Source organism: Trachypithecus francoisi, unplaced genomic scaffold, assembly GCF_009764315.1.
Source record: "Trachypithecus francoisi isolate TF-2019V2 unplaced genomic scaffold, Tfra_2.0 Lachesis_group2, whole genome shotgun sequence".
Classification (NCBI taxonomy): Eukaryota; Metazoa; Chordata; class Mammalia; order Primates; family Cercopithecidae; genus Trachypithecus; species Trachypithecus francoisi.
The window spans coordinates 6,533,526-6,552,753 of NW_022681465.1; the positions used below are offsets into that span (position 1 = coordinate 6,533,526).

General features: G+C 50.9%; 1 protein-coding gene across 2 annotated transcripts in view; it reads left to right on the top strand.

Annotated features, from left to right (window-relative positions):
• The first annotated feature begins 10,883 nt into the window (after positions 1–10,883).
• TENT4A (terminal nucleotidyltransferase 4A) overlaps positions 10,884–19,228 on the top strand; it is a 44,565-nt gene continuing 36,220 nt past the window's right edge. For both annotated transcript variants that reach the window (XM_033178766.1, XM_033178767.1), the window contains exon 1: positions 10,884–12,125. In XM_033178766.1, coding sequence (XP_033034657.1) covers positions 11,413–12,125 — 713 coding nt within the window. In that variant the 5' untranslated portion in view covers positions 10,884–11,412. The remainder of the gene's footprint in view (positions 12,126–19,228) is intronic.

Genomic DNA, 19,228 nt, shown 5'->3' on the forward strand with positions numbered 1-19,228 from the left:
TGGCATGACATTGCTATATCCAGCAGAATCTTGAGGGCAAATATGTAGTTTCATCATGTCTCACCTTCCTTTGCCATTGACTGAGATGGATTGCTACTCTTGCCTGGGTGCCCAAACACAGAAGGCAAGATGTGGGGTAGTGCCTGGGAGGAGAGCCACCACCAGTGTGTCATGTTATTCCTATGAGCCGCTGAGGTCATAGGGATGTCTGTTACTGCAGCATAAATGAGCAAGAGCTAACTAATAAAGAGATTAACATTTAAACATTTAAAAAAACATAGAGTGGGCCAAAGAAAGCACACCCTGGGCCAGCATGCTCTTTCACACCTCATGACCACTTCCGACCTTCCAGAGAGGTGCATGGGATCTTCCGCAATGCTAGGCAGGCTGCCCATTTCCTTTGCTTTTTCCTTTCCTTCCTTTTTTCCTTTCCTTTCCTTTTTCCTTTGCTTTCCCTCCCTCACTCCCCTCCCCCTCCCTTCCCCCTTCCCTCCCCTTCCCCGCCGCCTTTTTCCAGACAGGGCCTTGCTCTATTGCCCAGGCTGCAGTGCAGTGGCGCCATCATAACTCACCACAGCCTTGATCTCCTGGGCCCAAATGATTCTCCCACTGCAGCCTCCTGATCCTGGGATCGTAGGTGTGCACCACCACACCTGACTAATATTTTTTCTTTTTTTTTTTTATAGAGATGGGGTCTTCCTATGTTGTCCAGGCTGGTCTCCAACTCCTGGAAAGCATAGGAAGACCCTGTCTCTATTAAAAAAAAAAAGAAAGAAAAGAAAAGAAAAGAAAAAAGAGGTCAGGGGTGGTGGCCCATGCCTGTAATCCCAGCACTTTGGGAGGCTGAGGTGGGCAGATCACCTGAGGTCAGGAGTTTGAGATCAGCCTGGCTAGCATGGTGATACCCCATCTCTACTAAAAATACAAAAAAATTAGTCAGGAGTGGTGGCACACACCTGTAATCCCAGCTACTCAGGAGGCTGAGGCAGGAGAATCACTTGAACCCAGGAGGAGGGGGTTGCAGTGAGCCGAGATTGTGCCACTGCACTCTAGCCTGGGTGACAGGGTGTGACTCTGTCTCAAAAAAACAAAAACAAAACAAAAAAAGAAAAAAGTGACCCTCCATCTCAGCCTCTGTGCCTGGCCTAAGACAGGCTGCCAAGATCACCACCAGTATGCGCTGTCCTTTCTCAAGGTGTCTTCAAGGAGAAGTTAAGTACACTGTGGACAGCACCCTGGCAGTAACACACCTACTGCAAGCCCCTTTGTGTAGGAGGATTTGTTCTCCCGGCCCCTCCTTCCAATATGAACATCTTGAACTACAACTGTAAACCAGAGTCCGGACCTAGGGTTGAGATCCTCAAATACTCCCATGGAAGAGACCCCGTTCTCCCAGCTGCTTGGAGGCATTTCACAGCTAAAACCACTCTTCCAATTAAAGGAAGTAAATGAATGGGCAAGAGCCATAAATAATGTCCTCTCCTGTATCTTTCCCTAAACATTGGTTTTGTGGTCGTGTCTTTGCTGGTGCTGAAACACTTTTTCACAACCAGTGATAATGTATGTGATTAAAACCTCGGAAATGGATTCCCTCAGTCACTCACTCATTTTCAAGGATGCCACTAAGTTTAGAATGTTGCTGTCCCATGCTTCTCCCCACCCTTGCCCATGGCCTTTGTGCTGCTGCACCCTTTGTGATTTTAGCCATTATCTTTTTAATGGCTAAAATTCAGAAGAAAATGGCTAAAGTTCAGAAGGAAAGTAAAATTACAAGCAGCATTTTTCTCAACAAACAGACCACTGGTGACCTAGTGAGGGCACCAGCCATTGCCTACGCCTGTCCTTCTGGTGGCACAGAATTCACTGGAAAGGTCTCGGCCAGTCAGGCTCTGTGTCCAGCCTCTGTCTGTCTCTAAGGGGGGCCTGCGCCTCCCGGGCTGCCTGGCAGGGCCCGTGAGGCTTCACTGTCATGAGAAAAGAATCCACAGGTCTGTAAACTTGCTATTTTTAGGCCTCAGTGGACTTGCGCCAGTTTCCTGAGTGTAGTAATTACCCAGATATTTTATTGAACAGGGCCTTGAAAACTTACAACACACACCTCAAACCTACTCAGAAATTTAAAAGGGTTTAAAATGCCATGCAGCGAATTCTCAAAGACAAATGACAAGCCCACTAACCCATCCACCTCCCCCCACACCCTCGGGCTGCTCCTATCCTGCTTCTCTGTGCTTGCCACACCCGTCCCCGCCCTGGTGAGCTCACCCCATGCAGCTCTGCTACATGCCAGCCAGGCAGGGCTTGCTCCCTGACGGACCTTTCCAGACTGGCTTCTCTTCTAAATGCAAGCCTCTGTGTCCAACTGTCTCCTGGGGATGTACGAGGGATGCCTCCAACCTAGCGTTTCCTAAAGAGGGATGCTTCCTGCTCCACCCAGTGTCCCCCATCTCAGGAAATAAGACTTGCATCCATGGCTGAGGCCACCGACCCAAACGGATGCTTTGTTCACTCTTCGCCTCCCTCCTCACTCAGTCCCCATGGCTGGCTCTACTTTAAAATCCATGCTGCATCCAAATCCATGCTGCTCCCCATGCACCCCCCACCTCCAGAATCTCCTGCGGGACTGCCACAGCCTCCTAACTGAGCCCCTGTCCCAGTGGGTCCCCTGCTCCGTACTGTTCCACACGGCATGTAATCTTCTAGAGTATGTCAATTTGACCTTGATCGTTTGACTCACAAATCTCCAAGTCTTCACTTTCTTACCATGGGGGAAGGAAGGCCTGGCCTGCGATGAAGGCGCACAGGTCTGTGGGTGGTTTCCTTTCTGAGGCCCACGAGGCTGCGCTTCCCTCTGGTTGTTAAGTGTCATGTATAGAAGATAATGACTCAAGTGCCTGGATTAGCAATTATGGGGACTAGCGATGCCCCTACCCTACCCTCAAAGTCTGGGCTTGAACAATAGAACAAAACAGACACCCAGAGGGTTTGGCAGGGAATAGAGAATGATTAGAGAAATAGAAAAATTAATTAGCTCATTAGAGCAGGAGCAGGAGAGCCATACTCTTCCATTAATGGGGAAGTTGGAGACTGAACCAAGAGCAGAAAGCATGGAGCAGAAGCCATGGACTGACTCTTTCTTCAGTTAGAGGAAGCAACAGGAGAAGCAGAAGACTGAAAGAAAACTCCAGTTCCTTTAAGAATCATGGAGAAGTAACAGCGGACAGGTAGGACGCACAGAATAGGTACGCCGCACCGGTCACTCTTGTAAGCACTTCATGGACATGCCTGCTTTTCATCTTCACATAATCCCAAGCATGAGTTACAACAATTTTCCCCATTCTGAGGCCAGCAAGTTTAATCAGTTTGCCTGAGGCCACACAGCTAGGAAATGGCAGAAAGATGGCAAAGTCAGGTGAATTGGTTCCACAGCCCCTGTTCTTAACAAAAACAGAAATCTAAATTTGAGAATATGCCCTGTTGAAAGACTCTTAAACAGAGAGAAAATCCAGCAAACTTCTCCTGAGATGGATGGTCTGGGTTTCTTTCCATTGCCTAGAACTGCTTACCTGTGTGGAGCCATGCTTACTAACCCATTGCCCTTGGTGCCAGTGAGGCTTGGTGCTGGGCTGCCAATGACCTAAGTTAGGGGGCATGGAAAACTTGGTGACTTTAGCTGCAGTCAGTGTCTGGGGCGGTGGTGCCTGCAGTCTGGTGTGTTGTAATGTAAACACCCAGGAAAGCTTCTTGTTGCTGCTTTAGGTCCAAGGCAGGGAGCCAGGAGAAATAGAGAAGGGAAGGGGTCCTCATTAGATGGGAAAGGAATATTGAAAAGTGAGGATTTTTCTGTTTCACTTTCATGTTATTTGACCTTTTACATTGTAAATTAAATTCATTTAAAAAAATAAAGAAACATTTCTCCAATAAATGGAATGCAGGACGCATATTAAAACAGGCAGTGAGTGTTAAGCTACACAGTGACTTTAAAACGAACGCACCATCTTACTTGCTCAGGCAGTGGCTCCTGTGTTCACGATCTAAGGCATCCTGTTCCGACCTCCTTGGTGGAAACCTGGAAGCTCTATGATCTTTCCTCTCTCCTTCCTCCACATTGAATCAATTACAGAACCCCAAAGATTTTACCTCCTATACATGTTGTGGCAAAGTCAGTGTGGTGTGTTTGCCAGACCCAGTTCCTTTGTGTTCGGGGCTCTCAGCTGGACTATATATTCCAGCCTCCCTCAAGTTAGATGGGGCCACATATCTGAGTTCTGGCCACCAAGATATGCGTGTGAGTGATGTGCTGACCACCCCCCAGACCAGACCTGGACCCTAAACCTCCTGCAGTATGCTCCATCCTATTTCTTCCCCTCACCCGTTTGCTGGCCCTCTGCAGAGAACTAGCTGAAAACTCCAGGGCCCAAGGGAACAGCAGAACCTCTGTATGAAAGAGCCAGGATCCCTGAATGACTGTGTGGAGCAGAGTTCTCCTTCCCCATACCCCAGGCTCCATGCGGTGGACTGGGAAGTGAATAAGAAATAAACTTGTAACATGTCATACTGCTCTGATAAACTCTTAACATGCCATGCCACCCTGATTTGAGATCGTTTTTTATAGCAACAATGATTGACCCTCATTTATTTTCTCCTAAACAATCCTTTCCATACCTAATACTGTGCCCATTACTGATTTTCTATTTCTCTCAATAGGCCATCCCCCTAACCTTTACCTCCATCTTCAATCTTGCCCTCTCATAATTCCATCTGTTAAGACAAAGTGAACTTTTCTTAAAACGCATGTCAGACCATACCCCTCTTTAGGGTACATCTTTTAATGGTACCCCCAAAAGCGCTGTCACATGGCACACCCTTCCTGTGCCTGCCCTTGGCCAACAGCCTCACATTGGATTTCTGCTGCCATGCTCGGGCCCTGGCCACTGAGAGCCCTGGGGAATTTCTGTCCTCAGGGCTGTGTCTCTGGCCATTTCTCATCCTGGAATGTCCTTCCTCTGTTAGGCTAATACTCTGCATCTTCTAGGATCAGTCCGGCAACACCTCTGGGTTCCCTTGCCCTGTCTCCCACTGGTACCCTGCACACATGTGTACATCACACACATCTCCGTTTGTTGAGCTGGGAGCTTCTTTGGGCCCTCACTCAGAGATGGAATTTGTCATCTGTGTGTGCTTGACGCCGGGTCCCAGCAACTACCCCAGTCGTGACAATCCAAAGTGTCTCCAGATATGGCCACATGTCCCCTGGGAGACACAGTCAGCTCTGGTTGACAATCCTCCTCTAGAGTAGTTGGGAAGAAGAGGCATTTCTTGTGGGTTGTATTCTCTTGGGGCTGTTCTACTCAAGGTTGAAAACTGGATTTCATCAGAACATTCAAGTCTCTGTAGTAGGCCAAAAAGTGTCCTCCCCAAATTCACATTCACCCAGAACCTCAGAACAAGACCTTATTTGGAAATATGGTCTTTGCAGGCTCTCAGAAACAGACTCGTATGGACTGAATTCAGATGAGATTGCGGGTGGCAGACATTGGCTTGATATGAGACCCACTTCCTGCTTCTCTACTAACAGACCCAGTTTCTTCAACATGGTCATAAGTCCAGCACAAACAATGCTCACGACTGGTTTAGGTCATTCATGATCATTCTGTGTCTCATCCTGTGTCTCAATTTCTCAGACTCTCTTGCAGTCTGGGTGGCCTTATAATCAGCTCTAACCAACAAGGTTTGAGGACAAATCTAACATGAGGTTTCTCGGAAAAAGTTTGCTTTTCTGATACAAAGGGTCACAGACAGCAGACACTGTCCTTCTTCCCCCACCTCCTTCCTGTGGACATGAGAGCTGGAGCCAGAGCAGCCATTAGGTAAAGGCCCAGGGGAATGTCAGACAGGTCAGCTCAGACATCCTGGGGCACTGGGCCACCATGCCAATGGCCCTCTCTTGCTGGATTTATTACAGGAGCAAAATAACTTTCTTGTTTTATTTAAGTCTCTGGAGTAGATTGCACAGTGGTCTTCCCAAAATTCTGGGTGAATTTTGGGAGGACACTATGCAACCTCCTAGTGTCCTCAGAATGTCAGAACAAGACCTTATTTGGAAATAGGGTCTTTGGAGGTATAATTAGTTAAGAATCTTCAGATGAAATCATCCTGAATTTAGAGTGGGTCCCAAATCCAATAACTGGTGTCCTTATAAGAAGAGAAGGCATAGAGAGATACACAGGGGAGGATGTCATATGATAACAGAGGTAGAGGTTAGCATAATTCAGCCTCCTCATTCTCCCCCTTCCAGTGCCCCACGCCCCTTGCAATGTGATGCAGCTCCTTCCACCAAGAGGTGGAGGCTTCTTTCCCACTCCTTGACTTGTCAAGGCCTTGCCACTTGCTTTGGCTCACAGAATGGTAAGGAAATGATGGCATGCCAGTTCTGAGCCTCATGCATGTCTATTTGCATTCCTGAAACCCGGTTGAGCCACCTGAGAACAAGCCTGAGTCAGCCTGTTGGATAACAAGAGACTGATGGTCCTTGTCAACTCTGTTAACTCTGGTGTCCCAGCTGCCAGCCAGGCTACTCTAGCTCAGCCAGCCTTCAGCTGATCGGCCAGCTAAGCGGAGCAAGATCAGCTGAGTTTGACCCAGAGCAGCAAAACCACTTACTTGATTTGTAGACTTGTGAGCAATACCAAACACTCATCTTAAGCCACTAAGCTTGCGGTGGTTTCTTACCTAGCGGTAGCTGACTAATACCTACACACTTTCAGTTATTTGGCACCTGTGAGCAATTGAATTTGGGCTCCCTGGTTTAGGCAGAGGTTTTCAAACTTTGCTGTGTTTTAGAATTACTCACAAAATTTACTTAAAATAGAGATTCCTGGGCTTGCTCCTAGAGAGTTTCAGTAGATTGGCTGAGCTCCAGGTATCTGCATTTTGACTAGCATTGCTAATTCTGGCACGGGTAGTCCACGGAATACACTTTGTAAACCATTTTTTTCATGGGAACAAATCACTAAAACCATTGTGTAATTTCTAATATTATTCTTCCTCCAATATCAGAAGAGAGCAAGGAGAGGGTTTCGGCCCAAAAGGAGAATGGGCTGCACTTATCTGTAGAAATTGATAAAGATCTCCCTTGCCCAGCATCTCAAAAACTGCATTTTACGTTCAGTATTGTTTCTTGATTGTATTAAGAAATATACTGCAGCCGCGTACAGTGGCTCATGCCTGTAATCCCAGAATTTTGGGAGGCTGAGGCGGGTGGATCACTGGAGGTCAGGGGTTGAAGACTAGCCTGGCCAACACAGTGAAACCCCATCTCTACTAAAAACACAAACATTAGCCAGCTGCGGTGGCACACACCTGTAACCCCAGCTACTCAGGAGGCTGAGGCACGAGAATCGCTTGAACTCTGGGGGCGAAAGTTGCAGTGAGCCAGGATTGCATTACTGCACTTGAGCCTGGGCGACAGGGTGAGTCTCTCTTTCTCTCTCTCTCTTTCTAAATATATATTTAGAAATATATATTTATTTCTAATATATATATGTGTGTGTGTGTGTACTGCTTTTAATTTACATAAAAATATTTATGATCATATAAATAAAACCTCGGCTTTAATTACAAAGTGTTGTTTGGTGGCTGGTGAATCAAATTAAGGAGGATTAGCTAGAGGCAAACTGCTGCCACAGAGTATGAGGCAATCAAGAAAAACTTAAAGTACCTAAACAATGACAACCTGTGTAAAAGATCCTGGAAGCTGGACAAGGGCAACTGCACGTGTCCATTCCTGCTGGGCCAGTCAGCTGCCAGTCATTCTGCCAATGTTCACCGAGGACTGATGTGTCAGACAATCCTTGAGCTGGTGCATAGCAGGGACAGGCCATTCCTATCCTCTCTTCATGGAGCATGCATTCTAATGGGGTGGGAGACACAGATGATAAATGCGATAAAATATAAATGAGGTGTTATAGTGTCCCCCAAAAAGATATGCTCAAGTCCTAACCCTGGGTGCCTGCGAATATGACCTTATTTGGAAACTCTTTGCAGATGTAATCAGGTTAGGAGGAAGACACTAGGGGGACCCTAATCCAATGCCACTGGTGTCTTTCTAGAAGAGACACAGACACAGGGAAAATGCCATGTGATGATGATGACAGAGAGTGGAGTGATGCATCCACGAGCCAATGACACACGGAAATATCATGCGATGACATGTCAAGAGAGTTGGGTGACGCACCAACGAGCCAAGGAATGCCATGGTTTGCCAGCAACACGAGAAGCTGGGAGGAGAGCATGGGGCAGACTCCCTTACAACCTTCGGAAGACACACGTCCTCAAACTTGATTTTGGACGTTCAGCCTCTAGGACTGTGAGAGCATGATGCATTTGCTTTTTTAAGCCACCCAGTCTGTGGTATTTTGTTACACAGCTCCAGGAAACGAATGGAGAAAAAGCAAATAGGGCACAGGGGCTGCTGAGGGTTATGTTTGCATTTTAGACCAAAGAGCCATTTGGACGTCCTAAGATGGGGAGAGGAGAATGCACGCCAGGCAGATGGAACAGCAAGTTCAAAGGCCCTGAGACAGGAGGGTGCCAGCTGTGCTTTTGGCTGCTATAGTTTGGGTTAGGGAAAGCGCTGGGAGGTGAGGTCAGGGGAAGAGGAGAAGGACCGGGGGATAAGGGACTTGCAGGTCATAGCAAGGTTGTTCCATTTTGCTGAGTGAGAAAGAAAGCCACTGGAGGGTTTTGAGCAGAAGAGTGGCATGAAGTGATTTTTTTTTTAAAGTTCTGGGATACACATGCAAGACGTGCAGGTTTGTTATATAGGTAAATGGTGGTTTGCTGCACCTGTCAACTCATCACCTAGGCATTAAGCCCTACATGCATTAACTATTTACCCTGATGCTCTCCCTTCCCCCAAACCCCCACAGGTCCCAGTGTGTGTTGCTCCCTTCCCTGTGTCCATGCGTTCTCATTGTTCAGCTCCCACGTATTACCGAGAACATGCAGTGTTTGGTTTCTCTGTTCCTGTGTTAGTTTGCTGAGAATAGTGGCTTCCAGCTTCATCCATGTCCCAGCAAAGGACATGATCTCGTTCCTTTTTATGGCTGCATAGTATTTAAGAGTAGCATGAGCTGATTTTTAATAGTAACATCTTTTTTCTTTTTTAAAAAGGATCACACAAGCAGCTGGGCAGAATGTGGGAAACCAGCTAGGAGGTACTGCTTTAACATGGACCGGTGGTGGGAAAGGGAGTAAAGAGGGGTGGAGGGAGGAGGAGGGGTAGCAGTCGGGTTCTGGATGTTTCTGGCAGTGGAGCCAAGAGGATGTGTTCATTGTGGACAGCGAGAGGAGTCAGGCATGACCAATGATTTTGGACTGAGCCATTGGGAAGAGCTCCAGAATAACGGCTGTTTGACTTGTGTGTGATTTTCTGTAGTTTACTGAATGCACGTTCTAATCCTTCATGATTTCTACATGTACAATACGCAGGTACTTGAAAACGTCTGAAACATTCATTTTTATTATTAAACACCACCACTTGCCCCAAAGCCTTTGTATGCAACACACGTACCTTTCCTGTTGGAGCGATGTTTGGAGGGTCAAGTGCTTAGTAATGTCTACTGATCTGTGCTGGAGACGAGGGGGGTAACATTTACGACACGCCGGTAGGAAAGCCCGGTACGGTTCTACTTAAAAGGTTTGGAGCCCTGGCGCTGCTGGGCTAAGGCGGTTTCAGGGCCCTGGCCCGAGAGTGCATTTGCGGGGACTCCCCTTGAAGACAGGGCGGCAGCCGCGGGGCCTCACGTTGCCCAGGCTCTCGGGGCACCGCGATGATCAACGACACTGGCGTTTGCTTTGGACCTCACAGGATGTGTGGTTGACGCTGCATTCCAAACAGTGCCATTGTCAACTCGGCTTCCATCGCGCTCGGGACACCGGGATGACAAACAGCAGGCTGTGGATGGCGGGCGGTTTCCTACGGACTCCTGTCTGCTCCGTGCAGCTGTAAAAATCGAAGCCAGGAGCCGGACGCGCCGCCTACGAGCCATGGCTAGCACTGCCCATTTTGCCCAGGGAATTAACTTGGAAGTTTTCACTTCACTTTTCGCACAGGAAATCATTTAAAAAAGCAAACCAAACGCCTGTAAGCAGACCCGCTAGGGAGCAGGACGCCGCCGCGCGTCCTTCCCGGCTCCGGAGCGGCGGAGGCAGCCACCGGGCACTGCACGCGGGCCGCTCACCCAGCGAGGTGCAGGGAGCACGTGGGCCGGCGCGCGGACCCCGGAGAGCGCAGCGTGAACTGCTGCACGGCCCCTCGGATGAGAGGCCTGGGGCGGGATTTGTGACCGGGACCGGCCCTTGCGTCAGGAGGCTGCGCCGGCCAGCGGGGGAAGCGCCTGCGATGTCGTCCGCGGCCCTCGCCTGGCTGCGCGGAAACTTCCACCGCCGGCGGTGACGGCCACGCGCCCCTGCGCACGCGCAGCACAGCCCTAGCGGCAGCCCGGAGACACCAGCCCTAGCGCGCATGTCTGCACGCCCCGGACTGCACGCCGCGGCGGGCCGAGGGCGGCGTGCTGGCCTTCCAGCGGCTGCCTGTTCCACCCAACCCCGGCCTAGTCTGGAAGGGCTCAACGCCGCCGCTGCTCCCTCTAGCCCCTCCCAGTCGTGTAGCTTCTGACGCCGACCTCACCCCGCCCGCGGCCGAAGGACCCCAACGCGCAGGCGCCGTAACCACGGCGGCGGTGTCTAGTGAGGATTTGAAATCGGCCGCGCGTGCGCACTGGCGACGCGGCCCGGCGACCGAGGCCGCGCTTCCTCCTGCCGCCCCCGTCCCCGCCCCCTCCCCCGCCCCTCATTGGAGCGGAGGCCGCGGCGGCCCCCTCCTTCCTCCGCGCTGTCGCCGCCGAGAGTGTCTTTTCACCGCCGCCGCCGCCGCAGGAACGCGGAGCCAGCGGCGCGAGCGTGACTGAGGGCTGGGCGCACGGGCGGCGGCGCCTCCCGCGGGTCCCTCAGCCGCGCGGCGCCTGGGCCCGCCCCCTCGGCCCCGCCGCCCGCCCCTCTCCGATGGCCTCTCCCCGCGGCCCGAGTGGAACGCCGCCGCCGCCGCGGCCCCCGCGCCCGCCCCGCGCCGCGTGAAGCGGGAGCCCCGAGACCGCAGCCGCCTGCTGGGACGCGCCAAGCGCCGGAGCCGCCCGCCGCGGCCTGCCTGGGCCCATCACCGCCGCCGCCGCCCCACGCCGGAGCCCGACGGGAGCGCGGCTCGAGCAGGAGGCCGGGGGCTCGGCCCGCCCGCCGCCGCCAGCCCAGGCCCGTCCGTCCGTCCGTGCGCGCGCGGCCGGGCCTCGGGGCGCGGCGGGGGCGGGGCCGCGTCGGGGCGGGCGGGCGCGCGGGCCCCGCGGGGGCGGCGAGTGGATGGATCCGCGCGTGGCCTGGATCCAGCCCGAGCAGAAGGGGCCGGCCAATGCCCTGTGGATGCAGATCTGGGAGACCTCGCAGGGCGTGGGCCGCGGCGGCTCGGGCTTCGCGTCCTACTTCTGCCTCAACTCGCCGGCGCTGGACACGGCGGCCGCGGCGGGGGCGGCCGGGCGGGGCGGCGGCGGCCTGGGCCCCGCGCTGCCCGCCGCGTCGCCCCCGCCTCCCGGCCCCACCGCGCCCGCCGCGCTGCCCCCCGCGTTACTGACGGCGCTGGGGCCCGCGGCCGAGGGCGCGCGGCGCTTGCACAAGTCTCCGTCGCTGTCGTCCTCGTCGTCGTCCTCGTCCAACGCAGAGTCGGGCACCGAGAGTCCCGGCTGCTCGTCGTCGTCCTCCAGCAGCGCCTCGCTGGGCCGGCCGGGCGGCGGCCGCGGCGGCTCCTTCTTCAACTTCGCCGACGGCGCGCCCAGCGCCCCCGGCACAGCCAACGGGCACCCCGGGCCGCGCGGCCCCGCGCCCGCTGGCTCCCCGTCGCAGCACCAGTTCCACCCGGGTCGCCGGAAACGTGAGAACAAGGCCAGCACCTACGGCCTCAACTACCTGCTGTCCGGCAGCCGCGCGGCTGCTCTCAGCGGAGGAGGCGGCCCCGGGGCCCAGGCGCCGCGGCCCGGAACCCCGTGGAAGAGCCGCGCGTACAGCCCGGGCATCCAGGGGTGAGTGCGCGGGGCGGGGGCGGGGACCATGGTCCTGGCCGGCGCCTGCGGTGCAGACACCGGTTACAGGCGCCCAAGCTTCTTTTGGAGGATGCATGTTGAAGGCCAAGGCCCGACTCTGCTTTGCAAGTTTTTTGTTTTTTGTTTTTCTTGCTAATATGAAACTCCTTTATAATGGAGTGACTTGCCCAGATCCTGCAAGTAACAGTGCAAGAAAGGGGCTGCTGAATAGGACCTGCAGGTATTTGTCTTTTTTACTCTTGAGACTGGAAAGGGAAATCGACTCTCCCCCTGCACCCCGCCTCCGGGCAAGTGAGGAACCCCTTGTTAAAGTGGGGCATAGATAAGTGTGGAGTTTCATTAAGTTAAGTTGCAGAATAATTTAGCATTGCCAGGAGCTCAGATCACGTCGAAGGTAAATATTAACCTTTTTTATTTCATTGAAAACAAACATTTAACTGTCAACTTAGAGGTGATTCATTTTGGGGGGGGGGGTTGTGTGCTTTAATTTCGTATTGCGGTTAACAAAAGCATAGTATATAAATATTGGCTTAATTCAAAGAAAAAAACAGATATGTCATATATACCTATTCTTTGGAAGATGCATTATTATTTTAAATACTTACACATCCGCCTGGAGGGAATTAGAGGCTCTACTTACATTTAGTGCACCTACAGACGGCAAGGAATGAAAGCAAAGGTGGTGTGTGTGTGGGATTGGAATTGCTCCAGGTGAGGCTGTTCAGGTGTGATGCTGTTGACGCAGCCCCTTTGCCATTTTGGGCTTTTCTGAGCGTCTGGAAATAATTTATGTGTGGGTTGTATGTCAGTATTTTAAGACTTAAATGATAAATTTTCCTTGCACGATTTTTCCCCCAATTTAAAAAAGAAGGATTTGCCGGGGTATGAGGGTTGTTACATGCAGTAAAGTCCTACAAATAACCACAATTGCTAGATGTTGGGAGTTGTTATAGTACACTTTTTCTTGTAACTCTTTCTCATGTGAAGTATGTTGGGAAACAGAGTTGATACTTCTTTAAAGCGTGTGATACACCGTAATAGCTGCATGTTCTGTAATTTTTTCACCTGGTTTGGGCTACAAGTGATATCTTCTAAATTCCCTGAAGTGTAAACATGCATTGCAGACACTGGCGGGAGGGCAGACTCCTCTCCCTCCAGTTCTTACCTGTAGAACTTTCTGAGAGCAGGTGGTTGGAAGCAGTTTCTTCTTGATGTATAGTAATGTATACCTCAGGGCTCGCTTGGGAGGACCTTTAGGCTTCCAGCCTGTTATGGAACTGGAATGGGCTCCGTGTCTCTTAGCACTAGAAAAAACGGATAGACACGTCATCTCTGCAAGTCTTGGGTTGTATCTCTGCTCTTAGCGGTAGCGCATCAGGCCCCATGCATCTCACTTGGACTCCCCACGCTATTTTCTCCTGGTAACTAGTCAGCCTCAGTAGGTCGTGTTGCTTTTGTTAGTGAATGAGCCCACTAGGGTCAGGTGCTGTGTTAGGATCTGGGGATCTGGTGCAGGGACGATATGGAGACAATCTCATGATCTTGACCCATCCTGAAACCTGCCTACAAGTGCCCCCTGCCTAGAGCACAAGAGTACCCTGCTCAGTTGTGCAGGTCCCCTCTCACGCTGTTCGTCACCCACGCCCAGTTAATCATCAGATGCTGTTCGTTTGGCCCTTTTAATCTCTCCACACCTCATCCTCAGGCAGGCTCTTGTTACTTCTGTGGAGATTGCTCAAGCAGCCGGAGGTGCCTTCAATGCACTCTGGTCCTGCTTGAGTCCTTTCCCATCACTGCTAATGGGGTGATCTTCTCTGCCGGCAGGTCTGATCAGGTTCCACTTCACCCTCTGATGTCACCTCCAATCTCCAATCCCCCACATTAAAGTCTAAAGCCTAAAACTCAGCAACACCTCCAGGGCTCTGCTACTCAGATGGCCCTGGGTCCTGGCCCCTGGCCTCATGCCCCACCCCTTGCCAACCTGTTAGAACCCAGCTGTAAGGCAGTATGGTGTAGGGTATAAAAGAGGGCTCTGAAGCCCACCAGGAGGTCTGGTTTGATGCTGCAGTCATGCTCTTGGAACCTTCCTTTTCACCTTTGCTGGAGACTTCTCCTTGCCTGTCTCCGGGTGGTGTGTACCATGCCTCCAATATGGCCCTGGGTGCATCCACTTCCTGCTGTCTCTGCCCAAAGGGGCCTGTGAGGACTACCTGCTATGGGCCTAGAAGGGCACGGTGACCTCTGCTTGGGCTGCTACTCCAGCTGCTCTTTCAGAAGTAAACCTAAGCGGTGGTAGAGTTGGGCCTGTGACTAGAGGAGGTAAGGGTTCCCCCAGTGATCATTTCCACGTGGCCCGTTGGTCCTACATGAACCAACCTTTTCGTATCAAGAAATAGTTCTGTCTAGAACTTTCTTGCCATCAGCTTACCCAGAGGGTTGAGAAAGGCCACCAAAAAGTCTTTCAGTTGTGGCTTAGAGAAGGAAATAACTGAGTTTTAAAGGCACACCTGAGCTGACCAATAGTAAAGGATCTTGTTGCTGGGAAGCTGCTTGGGGTTGTGATCTAGTCCCAGGACATGCACTTCTGAAAATGCAGTGTGCGTTCCTCATGGGAGGATGAGCCTGCTGCGGAGCACTGGCTGAACCCAGTTGGGTCTTTGCCTGGTAGCCCATGTGGCAACTCGCACTATTTGTCCTTTTCTGGGGAGGAGTTTTCTGTCCTTGGACACTTTGCCTGGTGGCTTGGCCTTGTGAGACTGCCAGTCTGCCTTCTGGTCAAGTAGGATGAAGAAAAAGCAGGTGAAAGAGGACAGGGATTGGTGCAAGAACCTTCAGAGGAGAGGAGGTGAAATGCTCCTTTTGGCTCTGGTTCTTATTCCATTGTTTGCTTGAAATCCCAAGCCTTTGTTTTGGGAATGGTGTGCTTAGGGTGAGCTCTGCTGTTGACCTGGGCTTCTGACCTTGAGATGTTGGGCAGGTGTGTGGACAGGCCCTGGGCCCGTTGCATCCCAGCCTCTGGCTGCTGTTACTTGCACGTGCTCTCATGCCCTGACCCAGCAGGGCTTTGGGCTGTTGTTACTTTGCCATGGTCATTCTAGCAGCTTTGGAAACCTCTTCAGGTTAAAAGTCTTGCATAAGTGAGAGTGGGAGCATGGCCTTCAGATATTTGGCCACATCCTGACTGGTATGTTACAGAGACCCAGGAAGAGTGTAGTTGAACGAAGACATGTGCAGGTGTCCCGGGCTCTGAACAGCTTCTATTCAGAGTTTGGCTTTTCGAAGGCTGTGCTATCTCAGGTGTGCCTGCAGTGTGCAGTAGGTGTATGTAGCTTCCTCTCTGCAGATTTCTTGGTATTTAATCTCATCTTTTAATATCTTCTATTAACTCAAAGGAAATTCTTAGTTTGATGTATGAGAGAGACCGACCACTGTCAGCATAGAACATGGTCAGCCGTACCCCACAAGGCCCCTGGTGAGAGTCGTTTCCAACTTGGTGCATGTTTTTTTCGATTGTTTCTTGCAAAGGAGTCAGAGCTTGGAGGCGCAACCGGGATCCCCCCCTCTCCCTCTAGCCTGACCTCACTGACATAAAGTAGAGCAGGTGTGACCTGTCTGGAACATCCTTGTGATGCTCAGCAGGGCCTGCTGCAGAGCACGGGAGGCATCACTCTAGGGGCCTTTCCCTCCCATACCTTCCTGTGAGTGTCCAGGATACATGAGAAAGGTTGTCGTGAGGCCTGCTGTAAAGGATGGCGGTGACACGTGTGGACCTTGCTTTCTGAGTTTCACTATCTGAGTCCCAGAGGTATAAGCTTGTGGAGAGAAGTGTGCATGATCACACTAAGCAGATACTTGCTCCTGCACTGTTGGAGGAGGAAGAGGCATTAATTTCATAATTTCATAAATTAACTCTTCCAACACTCCTCCTATTTAGTAATAGCATCACTTGTTTCTGTCTTTTGTTCCATTGCCAAGCTCCACAAGGTGAAATTGAAAATCGAGTGCAAGACACAGGCTGTGCTGGAGTTGAGGAAAGTTTTGCTGGAGGACTGCTTGCACCGCATGTCTGGTCACTGATGGATGAGGACTGGCCAGGTCAGGACAGCTGACACTTGGAGAAGGGGCTGCCTGGGAGGGCATGACAGACTCTGGAAAAGGAGGGTTGGAGTATTAAACTGGGAATGAGAGGCCTCTAATCTTTTCTCCAAAAAAAAAAAAAAAAAAAAAAAAAGACTTAATGCTCATGCGGTGGAAGTCAGAGTGAAGCAAATTGGGTTTTGTCTGTCTTGCTGCTGTGAGCATGTGATGGAACAACAGTGTCATTTGCTTTTTCTCAGAAATATTTAATGCATGTTTGTGAAATAATTTTTAAAGTAATTTCAAGTAAATATTTTAAAGTAAAAAGTTCTAAGATTTGTGTCTCAAGGTAAAGTCTCAAACTGTCTTTGGTCACTATTTAATATGAGATTTTGTCTTCATTTTAAATGGATTCATGTAAGTGTCCTATGGGAGAAGAGTTAATGGTTATCCTTGGAAAATAACTTTTTATGCCTCAGGTCATATGGTTTAGGATCTGATTTTGTAGTTGTGGAGTAAAAAAGGTTGTTTAAGGGAAAAAAAGAAAAAAAACCTTGATATTCAAATTCAGAAACTTGAGTTTTGAGGATGCAGCCAGAATTTGGACTAATGGTGGAGAGAGTTGGCAGAGCCAGACCACCCAGACTCGCAGAAGGTTGAAGAAGCTGCAGTGCTGATGTGGAGAGGCCCTTTCTAGGAGGTGTGGCTGGCTTGTCAGTGCTTTCTCTTCTTTGAAGTGAATTGGATGGCAAGCCTCGCCCTCTTTGAAAGCTGCCACTCTGAACCTGCCTTGAGAGCATCTCAGGGAGGGCAGGGAGGTGGCCTCAGTCAGTGCTGACAGGTGCCCAAATTACCTGACCTGTTGTGAATGTGTGCCTGAGTGAGGTGGCCAGGATGCCTTTTCTCCCAACACTGGGGATGTACACTCATGCAACATCCTATTTTTGAGATTTCTATGTTGTGGTAGTTCTCTGTTGCTGTGTAGCAAATTAGCATAAACTCAGAGGCGGAGAAGAACACTCATTTATGGTCTTGTGGATTCTGTGTGTCACATCAGGGATAGCTGGGCTGGGTTCTCTGCTCAGGCTTTTGCAAGGCTGAAGGGTGTTGGCCAGCTGTGTTCTCAGCTGGCACTCAGGGTCCTCTTATGAGCGCATTCCTGTTATTGTTAGAATTCAGCTCCTTGCAGGATCGAAGTCCTTGATTGCTTGCTAGCTGCCAGCAGGGGAATTGGGTAGGGCTCTCTCAGCTTCTTAAGGCCACCTGCATTCCATCTGCAAAGCAAGGTACTTTGAATTTCTCTGACGTTTCCCGCCAGCTGGAGGAAGCCCCCTGCTTCTCTGGGCTTGTGTGATTGAGTCAGGCTCCTGCAAATAACCTGCCTACCTGAAGGTCATATAGTAATATCACATGATCATGGTGTGATAACCTCATCAGAGCCACAGGTTCCAAGGAGTAGGGTGTAGGACCTTGAGGGGAGGAGGTTCTTCTGTGGGTAGACTTCCCCTGGCATGGAATCGCTTGATGAGGAGGTTGTGGTTCTTCTTGTCCAACACTTTTCTCCTGACTGGACTCCAGCCCATCGCAATGACTCTTGTAGATTGCCGGTTCCGTCCTCTGGCTTGGTGGTTACTGCTGAACTCAGGCAGCCACCATAACCAGGAGAACCTTTCTGTGCTGCACTCAGATGGACATTCTTTAAAATACGTCATTTAAGAAAAGTTTGCGGCCGGGCGCGGTGGCTCAAGCCTGTAATCCCAGCACTTTGGGAGGCCGAGACGGGCGGATCACGAGGTCAGGAGATCGAGACCATCCTGGCTAACACGGTGAAACCCCGTCTCTACTAAAAATACAAAAAAACTAGCCGGGCGAGTTGGCGGGCGCCTGTAGTCCCAGCTACTAGGGAGGCTGAGGCAGGAGAATGGCGTAAACCCAGGAGGCGGAGCTTGCAGTGAGCTGAGATCCCGGCCACTGCACTCCAGTCCGGGTGACAGAGCGAGACTCCGCCTCAAAAAAAAAAAAAAAAAAAAGAAAAGAAAAGTTTGCAGGAAAGCCGTGTGAATATATGAAACTACGGTGATTGAAAAGTCCTGTTTGTGAGGTGTCTTGCATTGGCTAGATTAGGAAAAGGGTCATTCCTATGCAGGTGGGGGTTGATGACTTATCCAAGAGTCACCTCTGGAACATTCTCTTAAGTTCATAGCAGTCCATCTTTGCAGAAGGTGTGGGGGACACTTGTCCTGCAAGCCCAGGTTCGTAGGAATGTTGGCTTCCCCAGACCCTTGGCCTCAGAGCACCTTGCCTCCTTTAGGAGGGACAAGAAAACTCCCATGTGGTTCTTCCCTCTGTCCCTTCCTGAGCCCGTCTGAGTGTTGGGCTCTTGTGGAGTTACTGCTGCTATAACAAAGCTGACCCCACTGCCCTCCTGAGTCTCCTCAGGGAAGGAGGAGCTGTATTGTAGCCTGCATGCTTAGTGCCAAGCACATGGTAGCCACTAAGTAAGTATCTCCCAAGAAAGAAGAGCAGAAAAGAGGATCTGCCAACTCAGGAGGGCAGGTGGAGGATGGCAAGTCTGCGGAGTATTCATAAACCCAAATGCTGAGGGAAACTTTTGTTGTTTGTCTTAGAATTTTAAAAAATAAAGTCTGTTGCAGTTTATCTGCTTTCCTTCCTGGAGGGTGGCTAAACTAATGTTCTGTTTTACAATATAGAATGCAAGAGCAGAAAACATTCAGGAAAATTCTATACTGTATTTGAAAAACATCACCATTTAGTTTTAACTGCTCGCTCTTATTATAAAAATTAATACCTAACTATGAACAGTTAGAAAGCCTGGAGAAGTGTGGAGATGAGTTGTCCACCATTGGGCCACCTAGAGAGTGCACTGTGAGCCTGTCCCTGGTGTCCTGTACTCTGGTGATGTGCACTGCATTTGCTGGCAGTGAGCCAGGGAGTGGACCACATCTGGGCCTGGGCTGGGTGGATCTCTGCAGAAGTTTATCCAT